At 43.3% G+C, this 19,038-nt stretch overlaps 1 protein-coding gene across 1 annotated transcript in view; it reads right to left on the minus strand.

The window, feature by feature from the left end:
- TMEFF1 (transmembrane protein with EGF like and two follistatin like domains 1) overlaps nt 1–19,038 on the minus strand; it is a 68,682-nt gene that overhangs the window by 33,031 nt on the left and 16,613 nt on the right. The window contains exons 2-3 of the mRNA XM_033154352.1: nt 5,198–5,307; nt 3,711–3,840 (exon numbers count right to left, since the gene is read on the minus strand). Of these exons, the coding sequence (XP_033010243.1) occupies nt 3,711–3,840; nt 5,198–5,307 (240 nt within the window). The remainder of the gene's footprint in view (nt 1–3,710; nt 3,841–5,197; nt 5,308–19,038) is intronic.

A 19,038-nucleotide genomic window follows, 5' to 3' on the forward strand; every position in this document is an offset into this window, starting at 1 on the left:
TATCCTAGAAAATGCATTGCCTGCCTGAGTCCAGATCAGCGATGTTAAAACAAAAGCTTGCTAAGCTTCCTCTACCAGCTGCACAAATAGCTGGTCCTTTATGTCAGGGATGGCCAACATGGAGTCATCCTGACCACTGGCTATGCTGGTTGGGGCTGTTGTTGCCCCCTGTTGGCTACTTCGAACCTAGAAAGCTGCAAGTTGTGCAGACTTACTTGGGTGCTTCAAGGAAGCCCCTTTGCTTTTCAAACAAAAAGGGCAAAAGCCAACCCAAGCTGAGCATTTTAAATATTCAACATGGCTGCTCACACATTTTACAGGTCTGCACTAACGTGTAACAGTGTTCGCTGGTTTAAAAATAAAAATGATAAGTCATGTAGCAATATAACACTACATTATCGTAAGCATTCTGAACACTGAAATGGCCAAACAACACAACAAGGAGCTACAATAAGCACTGGGCATTAGTGTCCCATTTTTCCGATTCACGTTTAGGCATTAAAATAATTTAAGGGCAGTAACTGGATTCTCAACTTGCAAAACAACCCTTGGTGTCCCACTTGCTTTGCCCCACCAGTGTGGTGAATAGCTGGTTTGCCCATAATATGCTAGGCTAAAAGATGGCTGATCTTGTCAATGAAAGGCCTTTCAACATTCCCCAACTATGGCTAAACCAAAACAAGGCAGCTTAGCGAACGGTGTGGACTTGGAATAAAAAAAGAAGGTCCCTGCAGGACCAATTTACTACTAGTAATATTACTATTGCTGCTATTCATAGGTCAGCCAGCCAGTATTTTGCTGATTCAAGTGGTGGTATTCAAACTCCTTCCAGCCTCCAAACATGGCTCACCAGATTCTGCCTTGGCCCCTCCACTAACCTACCAAGTTCCTCCAGGCTCTCAACCAAGCCCTGAAAGTTCTGCCCTGGTCTCATCCACGAAGGGGCAATATTTCTGAAATCAGGAGAGGGCAAAGGCTGACATTCTAATCTAGGCAGAGTTCTTCCAAGGTTTATTTGCCTTTGTTCATGAAAGCCCTAGAAATGTGAAATAGGAGCTTTGTCTCCAGTTAGAGGAGAACAGCAACAAAGCCTTCATCCAGATACAACGAAATCCAGAGCCACCTACTAACTCAACTAAACTGTATGATGACACTATCTACACAATCAGGGCAGACCTTGGTGATACGGCACCCTGGGCAAAGGCAAAATTTGACACCATCTCCAGTCCTTGACCCGCCTTCCCAAAACTAGGTAAGAGGCACTGGGCTTTGGGAAGAAGGTGGGAGGGCTCTGGCAAGGTACTAGAGTTCTCCTTTCTCCTTACCAAAGCCCATTAAGTGCCTGCAGGGCTTTGAAAAAGTGCCTTGCTTGGCTGCATGCCCAGTGTGGGCACTGCCCTAAAATCGCCTCTGACACCATTACCTAGTATGCACACACCGTAAGCCAAATTGTGACTTACTGGGACATTGCAAATGGACACGCTTGTGAAAAGGAGTTTGCCACCACTTTGCTTCTGCCAGGTCACCTTTTGCTGACATACCACACTGTTCCTAGCTGCACCTCGTGTTTAGCAAGGCAAGAGCTTGGCCACAACATTAAACCAAACCTTGACTTAGAAAAAATGGCGATGCATCAAAAAAGGACTGTGGTGTTGGTGCTTACCATGTCATGCAAACCATTGCTACCACAATACAAAGTTTTTAAAGCGTATTAGCTGATTCTCAGTCTCAAAGGGGTTTTTAAAATCAATATTTTTTATGTGACTCGCAAGAAGTTGAAAGTGGAATTAAAAATAGTTGTTGCTGTTTTTAAAACAAGATTGGCGTTTTAGTTCTGCACTGCAACATTATATGCAGAGATGAGCCCAGTTATTTAATGGATGAAGTCAAAATAATATTTTAGAAGATCTTGTATTTATTATATTATATTCCTCAAAGGCTACAAAAACGTATCAACTTCCCATGGCATTCTCCTGCAAGGAAGATAATATGAGGTGCAAGGACGATAGCACAGGATTGCAAGGAAATAATAAAAAGCACTAGGCAGATGTGCTTGAAAATACAAAAGAGGTAACAGGGTATAAATCACCAAGAGAATATCTTGTTTGCTTTTAGGCAAGCTCAGTGATGCGAATCATATTAAGAGCTGCAAAATAATAGGTAAAATCTTGATTGCAGTCTGCTTGCTAGTGGCCCGATATTGAAAGAAATATCAACTACCAACAAAAGAAAATCATGGCATAGAGCGATGCATCTATCCACCAGCAAAACTGGCTTCCTCTTGTGCAATGGGACTACCCCTTCCTCTCCTCCTTGCTGCAGCCCCTCAGGCCCTTGGATAGGATTTGGAAGGGGTTGGAGGGGCTGCAGTTGGGAAGAAAGGAAAGAGAATACTTGCGGTGCATGTGGGAACCTCCTTGTCCTATGGTGAATTTCACCCATAGGATTTTAATGTAAGAAATAGCTTACTTTAAGAGACTTTGGGAGAAGTCTAAAACTAAAAAAGGACTCTTTAGATAGCTGGTTTACATACTAAAGGGGGGGGGAATGCAGAAAATGCCTTGAAATAAGCCAACTTAATAGGTTTATTACTGGCAATTGTTGAGTTGATTTTTAATGTAAGATTCAAGAGTTCTTATTTACATTATGACCTAATAAGTATTTCTGAATGGTTATGTGTTTCTTAAATAAAAATCATCTAGTTCCTTTAACACATATGACTTAAGACTACTGTAATGAACACTTAAGGCTAAGATACCTTATTATTGATTCTTAATTGCTATTTTTTGTTTAGTGCCTTTTTGACCTTATTAAAGCTTTACCAACAAAGAAATGAAATGTTGGCAACCCTTATCAATCAGCAACTCAAGGAGGGACAAACTGGTGCCTAGCATTTTATCCATACAGGGGGAAAGGCCCAGAGAGAGGGGGACACACACACACACACCATGGATTCATAAAAATGTGGGGAATATTGTGTTAGCTTCCCTGATTATATTGCTAGTGCTTCTGCCCCATATTCTAGTGTTTTTGCACAAAGTGGTACCAGTTGCATTATGGAACTGTAGCTTTTTGACCAAAATACCAGAACATTGTGCATGGTGTGGCACAATCATGAACATCATTGGACAATTTTGCCACTCCATCACCAGTTCCGCACATGATCTCCCAAAAAAACTGAAGGAAATAACTGTGTGCCGGTATACTGTCCCAAATTTCATGACTTTACTCACACAATTTTCCAGGTTATGAAGGCTGCAGACTGTTTTTTTTTCTAGAGTAAAATAACATGTCAGTGCATGTTAAACATGCACTATATTCTATTAGTTTTCTAAAGTGGCTTTCATGTCACATGAACGCTCAAATGTAATGCAGAAATGAACAAGTTAGGGGAACATTGGGGAAAGAAAACATCCAAGAATAGGGCTAAGCAGAGGTAATGGCAGTCAGAGGAATAGTTCAGCATCCCTCAACGGCTGCCATTTTATGTGGCCTCCTGCAGTGCCGACATGCAGTTGAAAATTATGGGTGTTTCACCATTGCATCTAGCTCCTCTAGCCCCTAGAGACTGAGGGATCATGTCCAGATTGGGCATAACATTTCAGTACAGAAGTGGGCCCTTGATCACTGAATCCTGGTCCTAGGAAAAACACTGAAGCATCCAACAAATGAAATAAAAAAGGCTGTCCCATTAACTGCTGTTTACTCACCTGAGTAACAAGGCCCTCTAGCCACCACTGTTATCTCTTTCTGATGCTTGCAAGCAGCTCTCCTGAGAAAGCATTCATTTTGGTAAGTGTCTCCATTTGAACCACAAACAGGAATATATTTTGTGTGACACTGCAAGGGAGAGGGGGAAAAACAAGAAAAAGAAATTATTTACGCAACCCTGTGTATAGGTATTCAGCTGGGGTGGCAAAGGTGCAATCGGAGAGTTTGATTTCGTGGCTCGTGGCTTCCTTCCAGAGGCCCATTCCATTCAGCTGCAAAAACAAACCACAGCAGCCCAAGGAGGAGCAGCTACAGCAGCGAGACAGAAATGCACAAGCAGAAATTGGTATTTTCATGTCCCCAGGATGAAGAAAGCAAAATACAATCGCTGCAGGCTGCAGCAGGACTGCATAGAATGGCAACAATGTACAGAAAGTTTTTTGTTTAATATTAAAGTGCCTATCCACAACACACTGTTGCAAAAAAATAAAAAAGATAAAATCTAAATATACCATTCATGGTTACAAGTCACAAAACAGTTTTTCCTTCCTAATGGCATGTGTTCACAAATATGGTACCAGGTAGCAGTTTGCATTTGTTGGAATTTTCATATTTTAGTTTTTTGCTTCGTTTCCACACTTAATAGCTCTTACTCCCCAATTAAAGTGTAGTGGTTGTTTAATAATAATACAACAGTAAAAGTGAACAAATAAGGCCCTCAGGAAATGGCTGCACAAAGGACATGCAGACCACACATTTCAAAAGAGGGAATTAAAAATGGGCAAAATATTACAGATGCATCGTTTGCATTGTTTCTTAAAGATATAATGAAAACCTGAACACAGAGTATTTTCTTCCCTCCAGATGCTAATGGAATGAAGACTGTTTCTTGGCACTGTAACACAAAGCAGGCGTGGACTTTGGTCTTTCAAATTTCAGCAGCACCCTGTGCAAGGCCAAAATTCAGTGCACCTCTCGCCTTCTGTTGTGCTCAATTCACTACTGGCCAGTGGGTGTATAGAATGCTGTTGAAATATGCACATTCCTTGGGGCCTCTTAGAGGTTTTATATATTTGATCAGGAAATGTGTACAATTCCCTCTTCATGGGCAGATTATGCACACCTTTTCCATGAGGCCCAGAGAATGTGCACAACAGTCAGTTGTTATGCACATTAACTGCTCTATTCAGCCTCTGAAGAACATGCTACACCAAGGCTGGATCTAGACACATCAAAGAAGTGTTTCAGTTAAGCGCGTTGTAAACTCATGCAGGGAAATCCAGTACGGAAAGATGGGACTTCACAGTGCCATCTGGTGTCGCAGTGTTATATCGCATATACAACGCATATAAAACGCTTTTTCTTTACCAAATTAGCTGAGTTCCAGATCATACAAATGGGTACACGAGTCAAGCTCTCAAACTGACAGTTTTTCAGAGGACCTCATTATTTTTGATATTAGATAACAAAGGTGAAAATTCCTTACCAGAAATTGGCATGCACACGTCAAACTATCTCCTTCTTCCTTACAAACACCCCCATATTTACACGATGATTCATCACATACTCTCACATCCGATTCCTTTACATTTAGTTCTGAAAAAGGAAAGATTTAAATAGATTATGTGTTATGCTTTTCTTTAAAGCAAAGTCAGTTGTGCAAAAAGGAACTTGACAGCCCCCCGCCCCTTGTAATAAAAAGCAGCCCTGGGAACTTGTTTTTTTAACAGAGGAATAGATGACGGAAGTGCTTAACTCTCCCCCTGCATGCCATTTTGCTGCTCAAAACCAATCTGCTCCAAGTTGCTCCCATCCCCATGTTCTAGAGGCTTAAGCACAATTTTTAAATATGCACCTGAAACCTGTGGGAGGGGAGAGCAACTTGGGAGGAAGAGTTAATTTGAAATGGAAAAATGGCTGGCAGGAAAGTGCTACGCACCTGATTCCTTGCTTGAAATTGTTTCCCAATATTGCTTTTCATTTAAACCAAGCACAGTGGATGTTTGCAACCCGCAGTGCCTGCAACCCGCAGTGCCGCGTCTGCGCATGTGCAGGTTGCGATTCGGCACTTGTGTGCATGCGCAAAGTGTGGGTTAGTGCTTCTGCGCATGCGCGAGTGCCGAAACCCGGAAGTAACCCATTGCGGTACTTCCGGGTTCGGCGCAGAGCGCAACCCGAAAACGTGTAACCCGCAGCATTCGCAACATGAGGTATGACTGTAACAAAAAAATACATTTGGAGATTTATTGCACATATTTGCAGATAATGTGCTCTTTGCCCCCACATAAAGAGAAGAGCCTAGCTCAGTGGTAGAGCATCTCAAGGTAGGGCTGAAACCCTAGAGATATGCTGCCATGTGGTACCAACAATCATCAGCTAGATGGACCTGCGGTCTGACTTGGTATAAGACACCTTCCTATGAACTTCAGTTCAGTTTGTTCATTGACTAGCAAAAGCACTGAAGCAGGGTGGTAAAGTAAGCTGGGTGGTAACTTTTAAGAAGCAGGCACATTTCATGCTGCAGGAGAGTAGAAAGAGAGAAGGCCAGGAATATGTGCAGCCATTCAGTTCCATGTCTATACAAGCAAGATAATAGGTCTTCCCATTTCAAAGGAATACTTGAAGGATAAAAACATTAAAAATTGACAAGCTGCCAAATACTGCGGCTAATGAGAACCAGAGACGTATCTTACAGAGACAGACAGCGCCTGTTAGGATTTGAAATGTTACGCACAAGTTGCATGTATAAAACATTCAAACACAACGGTTGCCTGTCAGTTGGCAATGCACTTCCCCCTTTGACCCTCAAACCATCTGGAAAACCCTCTTTCTCAAACAGAAAATATCAATAATGGCGAACACTCTGCTTCAACCGTCAGTTGCTCTGGACTGCAGAAGCCAAGGGGGAAAGAGCACTCGGGTCTCATCTATCAGCCAGCGGAAGAGCAGCCACCAACCACTTAGCCAAGCAAACACGCCTGTAGTGTGACAAACACTTATCTGGAAAACCCAGGCGTGGGGAAAGCAGCTGGGAAGCAAGCTTTGCAGGTTCCCAATTTTGGTTCTTTCAGCTTCTCCTTTTTCCAATCTTGTTGTATTCTTGTTTTGATGTTAATTTTATTGAATTTGCTTTACACTGCCATGAACAGTCTTGGGAGCCTCAATGAAAGGTGACATAAAAGTGTTTAAAACAAGTAAGATGCAGTGTTGCTTTAACAATGGGAACTATACCAGCAGGTAAGTTACATAGGTATTTGCTAGCCAGATTTTAGCCTGACCAGATGATAGGGAATTAGTACCAGTGTCTCAAAGTGTGCTTGAGCTGCTACTAATAAGGTACAGGGAGGGGAGAGGGAGGGAACTTAAGTGCCTTGAAGGAAGATGACAGGGAAGAACAAGGCAAAGGGAAAGGCACTGAAGAAGTCCTCAAACCTAATGATGTGACTGCTGGTGTTTTAAATGCAGAAAATTAGGCTACCATGAACTGCCTTTCCGCAGGAAAGGCCTCCATTTACAAGGAAGAAGAAAAAGGACAGATTTAACAAGCTAATCCCTCAAAGACTACTCCAGGGTCCTTTTGAAATGTATGTAAAGCAGAACCCAGCAAAATCTTCCTCGGAGATTAATAAAGAGCAGCCCCTGAGTGGTTTAAGACATGCCGCTACAGCTCCTGCGTGCAGCAGGTTCATATCTAATTCGCTCTCACAAAGAAGAGCAGCCTTACTCCACACATATCAGGAAAAATGGGACCTGACCTCCCTCTGAACGTGGCTTGGAAGTCACATTTCGGTGCAGAGAAATGAGTTGCGCCATCTTAGCTCAGCTCTCTAAAACAACGCTAGACACTGTAGTCTTGAGAGAGTGGTGAAAACCTGTTTCTTTGGCTCCAGAGGTGGGATAGTATAGCCCATGCCAACAGCTCAGTTGAAACAAAACTACCATTCACTGCCATCTTGCCCTTGCTTCTTTTGGAAGCCATTCCACCAGGCTGCAGTAGAGGGAGATGCATAAAGACTGTCATCTTCCACAGCTGTTGACCCCATCCTCACACCAACTCCAAGCTCAGAAGACAACCTGGATTGAGGTGTCTCCATCCCCACTACCAGGGCCTTCCAGACCAAACACAACTTTATTGGACTCACTGGGTTCAAAGAACTCTTCCAATGCAAACCTTGTCGCCCCCTTGCTGAAAGGGCCAATGACTATGGAATATGGCAACAAACTTATAAGATCCCAAGTAGCATCTCAGTTGAAACGCAGCTAATAGCATAGGCTGGCCTTTATGAAGTCTCAGAAGGCATTTGCACCCTGCTGAAACAACAGCCTCCCTTGCTACTGGGTGCGGAACCTTAAACCAGTGATATTTCCAACATCCCGAGCAACAGTATAGTTAATAGTTTGAATATGCTCCACCTGCTGAGTCCAGAGCTGATGAAGACTTCGGTTTGTCCAAACGTATCTTTATGTTGCCTACCAGAATCTGACTTCGACCTCTGTAGGAACAGCCTTACTCTTGGTGCCAACCATGGTAACATGCCAGAGGAGGGCACTACCCCAATCTCTTGTACTTCAAAACCAACATGGCAAGTGGCTACTGAAACAGAACAGGCACAGAGGGCATCCAGTCCAATTAAAGTGCTGATTCTGCCCCGGCTCCTCAGTCTGAACAATGAGTTGCTCAAACAAAGACTGAGCTGCTTTTGTATCACCTTGCCTTACCTCCTGACTGACATCCCAGTGCTCAGTAAAAACCAGTGTTGTCACCCCGGGTACACAACCCGGAGAGAAAATGTTACCGTACTTTGTCTTCAAACAGATTGTTAGTTCACATTTTTACCCTAAAAACTGATAACCAGGGAAGGACATCTGATTAGCAAAGTGTCAGAGGGTTAGCTTGGCATCTTTATTCCAAAAACTCAGCAAACAGCCAGTCTGTCAATTCCATTTTGCAATGAGAAAGTTTGACAGTTCTTCAGCAAAGATTTGCAAAAAGCATGTTCTGGGAAATTTTCCAATGAGTGGAAAACTAGGCCAACCGCACACACAAAAGTAAATAAAATATGAGGCAAAAATATATCCAAGCAAAAACAGAAAGAGGAAAGCACTGCTACTATTTGGAAGTCAAGACCAGGTTTTACAGCACAATCACAAAACAATGCTCTCGTGTTTCCCCAGTGACATATACGGATATGTAATGCAGTTAAGGAATGGAGAGTCACAGGTCCTCTAATTCAAGGCTATGAAGACTATTATGGCTTCCCCAAAGTCTGGTAATTCAAAAGTCTGGTTCACATACACACCCCAAAAACAACTCTTTTAAAAATGTTTTTAAATTAATATTATGTTTTAACAATATGTAGCAAAACCACTGTACATCAAACATGCTTGCTTCTCATGTAAAAAGAAGAAAACAAGTCAAACAAAAAAGAAAAGAAAATGAAATGAAATGAAATGAAATGAAATATAAAGGAGAGGGAGTGGAGTGCAAGAGTCTTGGGGGGGGGGAATGCTTTGTGTGTCCACTTGCCCCTTTCTAAAATTTATTTATTGGTGTGTGTTTGGTATGCCCTTTTGGAAATTATCAAATAACAAAATAAAATCAGGATTCAGAGGTGGTTTTTTCATGGAGGGTATGTGTGCTGTGCCCTGTTGGTGTAGTGGTGATGAAAATGCTGGGGGGGGGGGAGAGCAAAAATGGGAGATGGGTCGAGGAGGGTCTGTTGGGGGGGTGAGAAATGTCCAAATTTATACCTCAAGAATGTTGGAGGGTATGCTGATGTCTCCCTTAGCCATGGTTAAGGTAAGACGGAGGGATATACTACTCCTGGAGAGAGAAAATGCACCAACAAGGTAGGACTTGGTCCCAAAGCCTGCTCCCCTTTCCTTAACTGCAGTTACAAGAGCCCCAGTATTATGTCGGCCCCTCAAGTACAGAGAGAACATCAAGGCTTCAACTCAATGCTCACTATGCTTATATATTACCAAACTGATGGGAATTAAAGGTAAGGTCCGTTAGGTCCAGTCATGGACGACTCTGGGCTTGTGGCGCTCATCTTGCTCTATAGGCCGAGGTTAAAAGGTAAAGGTAAAGGTACCCCTGACCGTTAGGTCCAGTTGTGGATAACTCTGCAGTTGTGGTGCTCATCTCGCTCTATAGGCCAAGGGAGCTGGCGTTTGTCCGCAGACAGCTTCCGGGTCATGTGGCCAGCATGACTAAGCCGCTTCTGGTGAACCAGAGCAGTGCACGGAAATGCCGTTTACCTTCCCGCCAGAGCCGTACCTATTTATCTACTTTCACTTTGATGTGTTTTCGAATTGCTAGGTGGGCAGGAGCTGGGAACGAACAATGGGAGCTCACCCCATTCAAACCGCCGATCTTCTGATTGGCAAGCCCTAGGCTCTGTAGTTTAGACCACAGTGCTACCCACGCTGAGGTTAGTGAGTGCCAAATAGTAAAGAGAACTGTGAAGTTGCTAGTGACTGCTATCAGTGTGCATTTGTGGGGAGAGGGAGAGAGACGTTGGTTTCAACACAGCCACTTGCCAGGGTTATGAGGGACTCTCCTTCCCTTAATAATGGAGCTTTCAGGTTTTGTGTCAGATTAGTCTGATTAGGTCTAGAGACAGAGGAAGCTGAGCCAGTCTCTTGGTAGGATAATACTTGTTCAGTTAAGATATTTATATTGACCCGTTGGAACAAGCAGACTCTCTTTGAGTCTGCAACTCTTATGGTCACTGACAAAACTCAAGGTGCTTCTCCCCTGCTGGTGTGATTCCTTCCCCAGGTTAGCAGATTAAATTGTAATATTGTTTGCATTTCTAATTAAAAACTAAAGGTTGCATTACCACTGACTAAAGAAGACACATCATTGAAACTTAAATGTGCTTTACTGGTGAGACCTACACATTGAGAAGGAAGCACTGCGGACTTCAACGGAGCTTATCCCAGGGTGCATAGGATTGTAGCTACGTCACGCAAAGAGGTTTAGGGTGCTAAACAGCTTTAGTTTTATTCAGAATAGACCCATTTTAATTAATGGACATGCCTAACTATTGAACACTTTCCAAAATGATAACGGGCAATCATATTATAAAGAGCTTATAACCCACCTACTCTCAGCAGCCGGAAGCATCAGGGAGACCTGTCAGGAGTGAACTGGTACCAAACTGTATGGAAACAGCCTTACTGGAAAAGCTAACCAACAGACTGAAACAGACACTGGGACAAATAAGAGAGAACGCCTTCACCCCAGTATTGCTCTCCTTTATTACATACGTAGCCCAACAGGACAACAACAAGAATTCACCAAAAGCATACGAATCAATATTCCTAACTTGACCCAACTATCTCTCTCTCCCCTCCACCCCAAACACACGTAAACAACTGTCACTGCAGTCAAATAAAGACAACCAACCATGCCTTGGCTCACTCCACTCAACTTCTCTCACTGCCAAGAGAAAATAATAAATGAATAGAAAGAGAACCTACCCAAATGAACTGACACAAAACCCCCCAACACATACAGTAACTCAAAGAATATAAGTTTTACCAACCCACCCCCTCTCTTTCCCCCCAACCTTATACTGCATCAAACACTAATGCAGGGATCCCCAAACTAAGGCCCGGGGGCCGGATGTGGCCCAATCACCTTCTAGATGCGGCCCGCGGATGGTCCAGGAATCAGTGTGTTTTTACATGAGTAGAATGTGTCCTTTTATTTAAAATGCATCTCTGGGTTATTTGTGGGGCATAGGAATTCATTCATTCTGCTGAAAAAGTTTGCTGACCCTTGCACTAAAGTCTCACATCAAATGTAACTGATTTGTAGAAAAGACTCTATGACCTGAAAAAGGAGACAAAGCACGTACTTTTGCAACCAGACCCGTCTCTACCCTGTGGCGCAAGTGGCGCATTGCACCAGGGCGCCAAGCTCCGGAGGGCGCCTGGTTGGGAGTCCGGGCTGAGTTGGAGTAGACCGGGACTCCAGGGATCAGCCGAGTAGACCGGGACTCCAGGGAAGAGCCGAGCTGAACAGAGCTCGGAAAGAGCCCTGCAGTGCCCGAAGCTGCCACTGGGGGCGCAGGGAGTCCTCCGCCGGCGAGCGGGGCTCTTGCTCAGCCCCAGCATAAAATCCTGTCAGTCGGCTTTTATTCCCACGGCAGCAGGGGTTCACAAACAACATCCTGCTGAGGTTCAGGATTCCACCCGGAATCAGACCCCTTTAACGGGTAATATTCCCATAAATTCTTATAACACTTTACTTTTATGTTTTTGGAAAGAGGGCTAGTGCAAAGTTGGTGTGTCTTTTTTATTATTATTCTCCGCGCTAAGCGTGCATCATTTATTTATTTATTTATTTATTTATTTTTGAAGCCGAGAGCTGGGGTCATTCATCGGTTTGGAGGAGGAGGAAGTGTGTGGGGGGGAGCCTGCTTGGCCGCCCTGTGGCTCGCTCCCCTAGCAAAGAAAGGTTCTGGAAACAGACTTTGATGAAAAGAGAGAAATCTGGGTCTGCATGAGCCATTCCTCCAATACCAAAAGTCAATATTGCAAGCCGTTTCTTCCAGGTTTCTTTTTCTTTGAAGGATGGATTTGTGTGTGTGTGTGTGTGTGTGTGTGTGTGTTTTATGTTGCATTGGGGCTTGACCCCTGGGAAGCAAGCCATTGGCAGTTTTTTTTAAAAAATGGCTAAGTGTACATTTTCCAAGCTACCTCTCAGGATCTCTCAAAATAAGAACAGTTATTGCCACCATCACTTGTTTTTGAAGCTCTGCTTGTTCCTTTGTGGCCCTTTGGAGAAGGCTCAGCCATGTTGAGAATCCCCAAAGTTGGGCTTCCTGCCCCTGGATGGGCCCCCTCTGCTCTTGTACACCCCCCCCCCCCAGCAGCAAAAGAGAGTCATGCCTGTGATCACTTCTGCAGAACTGTGGTCTCCAACCTCAGCAACCCCCAGATGCGAGCTCTCCCAGTCCCAGCTACCTATTTCACCTCAGACTGCTGACCCCCCCCCCCCATGGACCTGAGATCGAAACCATGTGATCCGCTTCCACTGGAAAACTGCCAGTAATACCGCTTTCCTTTTTTTCTTACTTTTTCTGCCGGTTTCTTTACCAGTGCATTGGCTTCTGACACCACTGTTGTACCTTTATATGGACGCAACAATGTGAGTAGGATTGGGGGGGGGGGAGAGACGGTTGGCACTAGGTTGCACCTGGCTGTGCAGACCCAAGGAACACGGTGTACTTTTGCCAATAGCTCCAAAGCCAAGGCTACCTTAAGAAAACCTCGATTGCTAGGTGGGCTTTGTTGGGTTATGCTGTATGGGGGTGTGCAGATGGAGGTGTCCTTTGGGCTAATGCCCAAAGATACATGAATCTCAATACATTGTGGCTCATGCCATTTCTTAACTTCCCTGTACTTTGCCCTCGTCTGCCTCCGTCATGCCGTGCCGCCATGCCTGGGGGTGGGGGGCGCCGGAGGGATCCTTGCACCACGGCGCCAGATAAGCTTAAGACGGCCCTGTTTGCAACCAAAGAAAATATTTAATAAAATTTTAATAAAAAGAATAGACGTGCCTAACTTAGGTCCATTAATTTTATTGTGTCTACACGGAGTAGAACTTGGTTGGATAAATGCATAATCGTTAAAGTGCTACTAGACTCTTTCTTGAAAAATTAACCATCTTCCTTCAATTCTCTAGTAAAATATATTGGACAGAAAATTAAAATTGGTTATCTTATTAGCCAAAAATTGTATTTTCCCACATTTTTATTATTAATCTAGATTTTCAAGGTAGCCTGCAAAAGAGAACCATAAAATATAAAATATATAAAAAACATCAGAAACAAAAGCAATTATCATAGCAACAGTAAAAATACAAAAAGCAGAACATTTTGATGAACATGTTGTTCATTTTCTTTTCTGATTTATGTAAATTTGTTTTAATATTTGAGCCTCATGAGACACATGTTTATGGGAGAGGAATGGATATTTCTAAAAAAGAAAAAAACCTGTCAAAATCTGTAGAATTGAAGGTTTAATTTTTTTTAAAAGGGGATTTCATAGGTTCCTCAATTTCATTAGACTCTGTGAATACAATCCAGCACGTGCCTTTCCAGAAGTAAGCCCCACTAAATTAGAGGGCTAACTCCCACTTGTGGGTATAAGATTAGAACCCAAGTCAAACTTTAACAGTCAATATCTGTGTTGATATATGCATATGGTACTGTTGCCCTACCATAAAAAGGTAAAGGGACCCCTGATCATTAGGTCCAGCCGTGTCTCGCGTTACTGGCCGAGGGAGCCGGCGTACAGCTTCTGGGTCATGTGGCCAGCATGACAAAGCCGCTTCTGGTGAACCAGAGCAGCGCATGGAAACGTCGTTTACCTTCCCACTGGAGTGGTACCTATTTATCTACTTGCACTTTGACGTGCTTTCGAACTGCTAGGTTGGCAGGAGCTGGGAGCTCACCCCATCGCTGGGATTCGAACCGCCAACCTTCTGATCAGCAAGCCCTAGGCTCTGTGGTTTAACCCTACCATAGTGGGACTCAATTTCTAGTATCTGGCTGTGAAGTCAACACTTGGCTTCCAATTTTTTTGGGGGGGGGGCAGACTCCTGTATATGTGGCAAGGGCGCCCCAATGTGCATCCCTTTAAACCTACTTAATGTGTAAAAGTTGTTGAATACAACATCCACTGCCTTCTTCATTGCTTCCGTGTAAAAATATCTCAAGACATGGAAAATATGTCTTCCCAGAAATGCACTGTGTGATCACCTATTTCTGTGCAACCAGAATGTGTTGTTTCTGACATGCTTTTTAAAATGGTGTGCCTTTTCATTTATGCTCGTATCTAAATGCTTCATTTGCCAACTTAGACTGTGGAAGGCAATTTAATTCCCTTCACTACTGCGGAGAGGGAATAATTTGGCTTGATTCTGGCTTGATGTTTCTCTGAAAATACAAGGCATAAATGTCAGACTCTGCACTCTTCAATTCATATTCTTAAATACATGCACGTAGCTCCCAGTAAAGCCAAGAAGACTTTTATCTTGGGAAAGTATTTTGGCTAAGAGCCAATAATACCTTCTTTGCTAAAGTAAATCTTGGAACATAATACTGTATCATTTTCGTCCTCTTAATCAGAGAAAATGGCATTCATATTTTCTTCTTAATCCTAATAATCTCCTTTTAAAGAATGAATTAGCCACCTTAGCAATGGTCTGGTAGGAGAAAAACTGAAAGCTAAATCTGGAAGAAGTTAAACATTCTTAAAGGACCAAACTCCATATTATGCTATATGTATAATGGACAGCTACATCTTTGCTTTTTCTTTAATTATAGGCATGGGGAGGGAAGAGTCATGGAGAGTACAGTCTGAAGGGAGCTTCCTCCAGCTACAACTGGAATGAAAATACCCCACTCCTGCACAGCTGTGATGCTTAGGAGGAAAGTTCTTGATAGTGTCAATGGGAACCTTTTTCTAAACCTCAAGGCTGTGCCTTGCGGGGTGGGGGGGGGGGGGTGCGTGGGAGGGGCAAACCTCTCCTCCCTGCATGCTGTAATCCCCACTACTCCCCCAACCACATCTGAATTTAGTGAATTTAGATGCTGCTGAGTGCTATGCATTCACTGTAATGTGTAGTTTGACCCTAAACCCCACTAAATCAGCAGCGCTTGAAGCACTTAGGTTCCTTTGATTTTAATGGGATTGAAGAAGCATGCTTAACTTGCTAATGAGCAAGTCTGAAGCCTGTTGGAATTCCCAGACTCTGTGCAGAAATTATAGCATGCCATGCTGAAGTACAGGATCCAGGGTCATTCCTAGCCCATTGGTAGCACAGGCATGTGAAGTACAGTGGTACCTTGGTTTGCAACTGTTTTGGATTACAACCGTTTTGGATTACAACCACGTCAAACCCAGAAGTGTGTGTCCCTTTTTTTGGATTACAGCCCATTTTTTTTATTACAACCATTATTTTTTTTTGAGGCCCTATTGGCGAAAGCACACCTTAGGTTACAACCTGTTTTGGTTTACAACCGGACCTCTGGAATGGATTATGGTTGTAAACCAAGGTACCACTGTATCTGCTAACTGGTTACTGGGTCATGCCCAACATGTGGGATGTGGCAGAAGCAGTAAACTAGTACCCAGGGTAGCAGACCTTCACCTTCAGTTCATCATAGACTTTACTAGCTAAAGCCCTGTTAAGGGTGGTGGGTGGGAAGATGATTTCTAGATTCCCCACCCCCCACCCCCGCTCTGTTTACCACCATAGTGGGTAAGTTGAAATGACTGTCCTTACCATGACAATGTTCATGAGGCTGTGGCAAAACATTCCCTGTTCTACCTGATGAAGAAAATTCCATGAAGGTTGACATCTCAAGTAGCTAGATCTCAACGAGGAGAATTGCCCTTCTAATGCACTGCCCTATTACCTCCCTACAGACCAAATAAAAAAATAAATAAAAATCCTCCTTGTACTATGGGTCAACAGCACCAGAGGAAAAGGAAGGATTTTCTTGTTAAAAGTCTCTAGCCATTTTAATTTCCTCCTTATAAGACTATGGAACCTTCAGTGACCAAATATTATCCACACACCCACAATCTTCTTCCCAATTTTACTATGGTCCAAAACCCAGGAAATCACCAAGGAGTTTTCCTTCCCTCTACCTCTTTATTTCTTCTTCTAGAACATCATCGACAGCCATGCTAACAGGAAAAAACCCAGGTTAGATTTTTCTTTGAAAAAGAAACTCCCCCACCCCCACATGATTATATTATGTAAGTAGTTTATATATATGTGTGTGTGTGTGTGTGTGTGTATAAATAATTTGCAAAATATGCATATTTTCTATGATGAAAGTCATTCTTTCCCAACCTGGTGCCTTCCAGATGTTTGGGACTACTACTCTTAAGAGCACCTGCTGGCTGGCAGTCATAGGAGTTTAAGTCCACAACATCTGGAGGGCACAGTTAGGGATGGCTGCTGCATGTTCTGCTTCTTTTGGTCATAGTTTGCCACCCTAACAGAGTGAAACAGGCTTTCAAATGTAGATTATGCTATTTTGCACAGAATCATAGTATTGTAGAGTTGGAAGGGACCCTGAGGGTCATCTAGACTAACCCCCTGCAATACAGGAATCTCAACTAATGCTTCTGTGACAGGTGGCCATCTGATGTCTGCTTAAAAACCTCCAAGAAAGCAGAGTCCATCATCTTCTGAGGGAGTTCATTGCCCTTTCTTAGGGCCTTTGGATGAGATTTCAGTTTTCTTGGGCTACCTCTGACAAAACATTCTGGGCTACCTCTGTCATGTCTAGCAAAGCTCTCCCACTGGATAAGGTGTGTCTCCTGAGCTCTCCACAAGATCAGTATCATAACATCAGATTGATAAAAGGGTTTTAAGAAAGGCACATTCTCCAGTATCACCTTTATCCAGCCAGATTTAAGCAAAATTCTGGCCACTCAGCTTCAAGTCTCTTTCACAGGCCTTAATACGCCTGTAAAAAGCAACATCAGTACTACTGAAAGATGCTTTGAATACTAACAAAAAAGACACCTCTGGGCTCCTGTTATGTCCTAATGTACTTGTATTAGCAAATGTTCCAGTACCTTAATTCAGTTCAGAGTTTTATTGCTCAGAGCTTGGTATTTCCTGCAGAAATAGACCCACGTACATAAACACTTCTGCACTGAAATACTTCTCACAAAGCTGGCCATTTCTTTCTCTTCTAAAAGAACAAGCAAAGCATCACATGCAAGCTAAACTATATATGAAAATTCTTAGGTTTCTTTTAAAAATAAAATAAAAGTTTCTAGGGTATTTATCGCTTCGTTTTGCAAATTTCTTGGCAGTCTCTCTAATTGGAGCATGCAAAATTGGGGAGGGGGTGTATTTAATAATCAACAACTCTGCCTACCCGCCAGAGGCTTCAACAACTGTCCTGACTCTATTCAAGTCTCCCGCCCAGCCATCGGAACTTCATCCTAAGAGACTGATGCCCTCTGGACGGCTGTCTCCAGGCACTTTTGGGCTTTAATGTATCTCATCTGTCTGCAGTGCCGTAACCAGTCATTTTGATCCCAGAGGCAGGCTCTCAATTCCACGCACATAAGAGCTGGCACGAGTTAAGAATGGCTTATGAACTGTTGGCGAAGCTTGCAAGATTTCATTGCTGAGGCTTCTCCTCTGAAGCTCCTGTGCAGAAAAACAGCTGGCTATAACCTAATGTTTAAACTCCAATTTTCTCCTCCCACAACAGCAGTATCTGTGTACTTTAGGCTGTGATCCTATACCCACGTACCTGGGAGTAAACGCCACTGACCTCAACAGGAATTGCATGTGAGTAGACACATATCCATGTATCTATTGGCACAGGACTATCCCTTGGCCTAATCTGCTATCCCTACTAAACCTCAAAGCTGCAATGCAACTTGGAATAGCTTTATTGAACCTATAAATAGAGGTGGTACTGGTCAGAATTCTCTACAATCCACATTTTTGCCAATAAGTAATAATCAGTAGTAATGTACGGAAGTAATGTTCCCAGTAGTAATGTACGGAAGTGAGAGCTGGACCATAAAGAAGGCTGATCGCTTTTGAATTGATGCTTTTGAATTATGGTGCTGGAGGAGACTCTTGAGAGTCCCATGGACTGCAAGAAGATCAAACCTATCCATTCTCAAAGAAATCAGCCCTGAGTGCTCACTAGAAGGACAGATCCTGAAGTTGAGGCTCCAGTACTTTGGCCACCTCATGAGAAGAGAAGACTCCCTAGAAAAGACCCTGATGTTGAGAAAGATGGAGAGCACAAGGAGAAGGGGACGACAGAGGATGAGATGGTTGGACAGTGTTCTCGAAGCTACTAACATGAGTTTGGCCAAACTGCGAGAGGCAGTGAAGGCTAGGCGTGACTGGCGTGCTCTGGTCCATGGGGTCACAAAGAGTCGGACACGACTGAACGACTGAACAACAACAAATAATCAGTCATCTATTTGGTTTCTGGGTACAAGCCTCAATAAGTGGTTTCCTGAGGGTACATGAATCAATATGACTTGCATGTACTAATGTTTTGTTGGTTCAATGTACAAGATGATCCTGCACTGGTTTGAATAGTTAGTGTTTGGTGTTTATGGGTGGAAGCTCCACTTATGTAATGGAGCACAAGTAAGGATCTACAGGGGAGATGAGAGGAGAGGGAAGTGGGAGTCCATTTCACTTGTACAAGGGCAGCTTTAGATACAAGCCTACATTTGTCCTGCTATTGTTACAAATATTATCTTTAAAAAAAAACTTTTCATCTACTATTCTGTATTGAAAAG

Source organism: Lacerta agilis, chromosome 7 (genome assembly GCF_009819535.1).
Source record: "Lacerta agilis isolate rLacAgi1 chromosome 7, rLacAgi1.pri, whole genome shotgun sequence".
NCBI lineage: Eukaryota > Metazoa > Chordata > Lepidosauria > Squamata > Lacertidae > Lacerta > Lacerta agilis.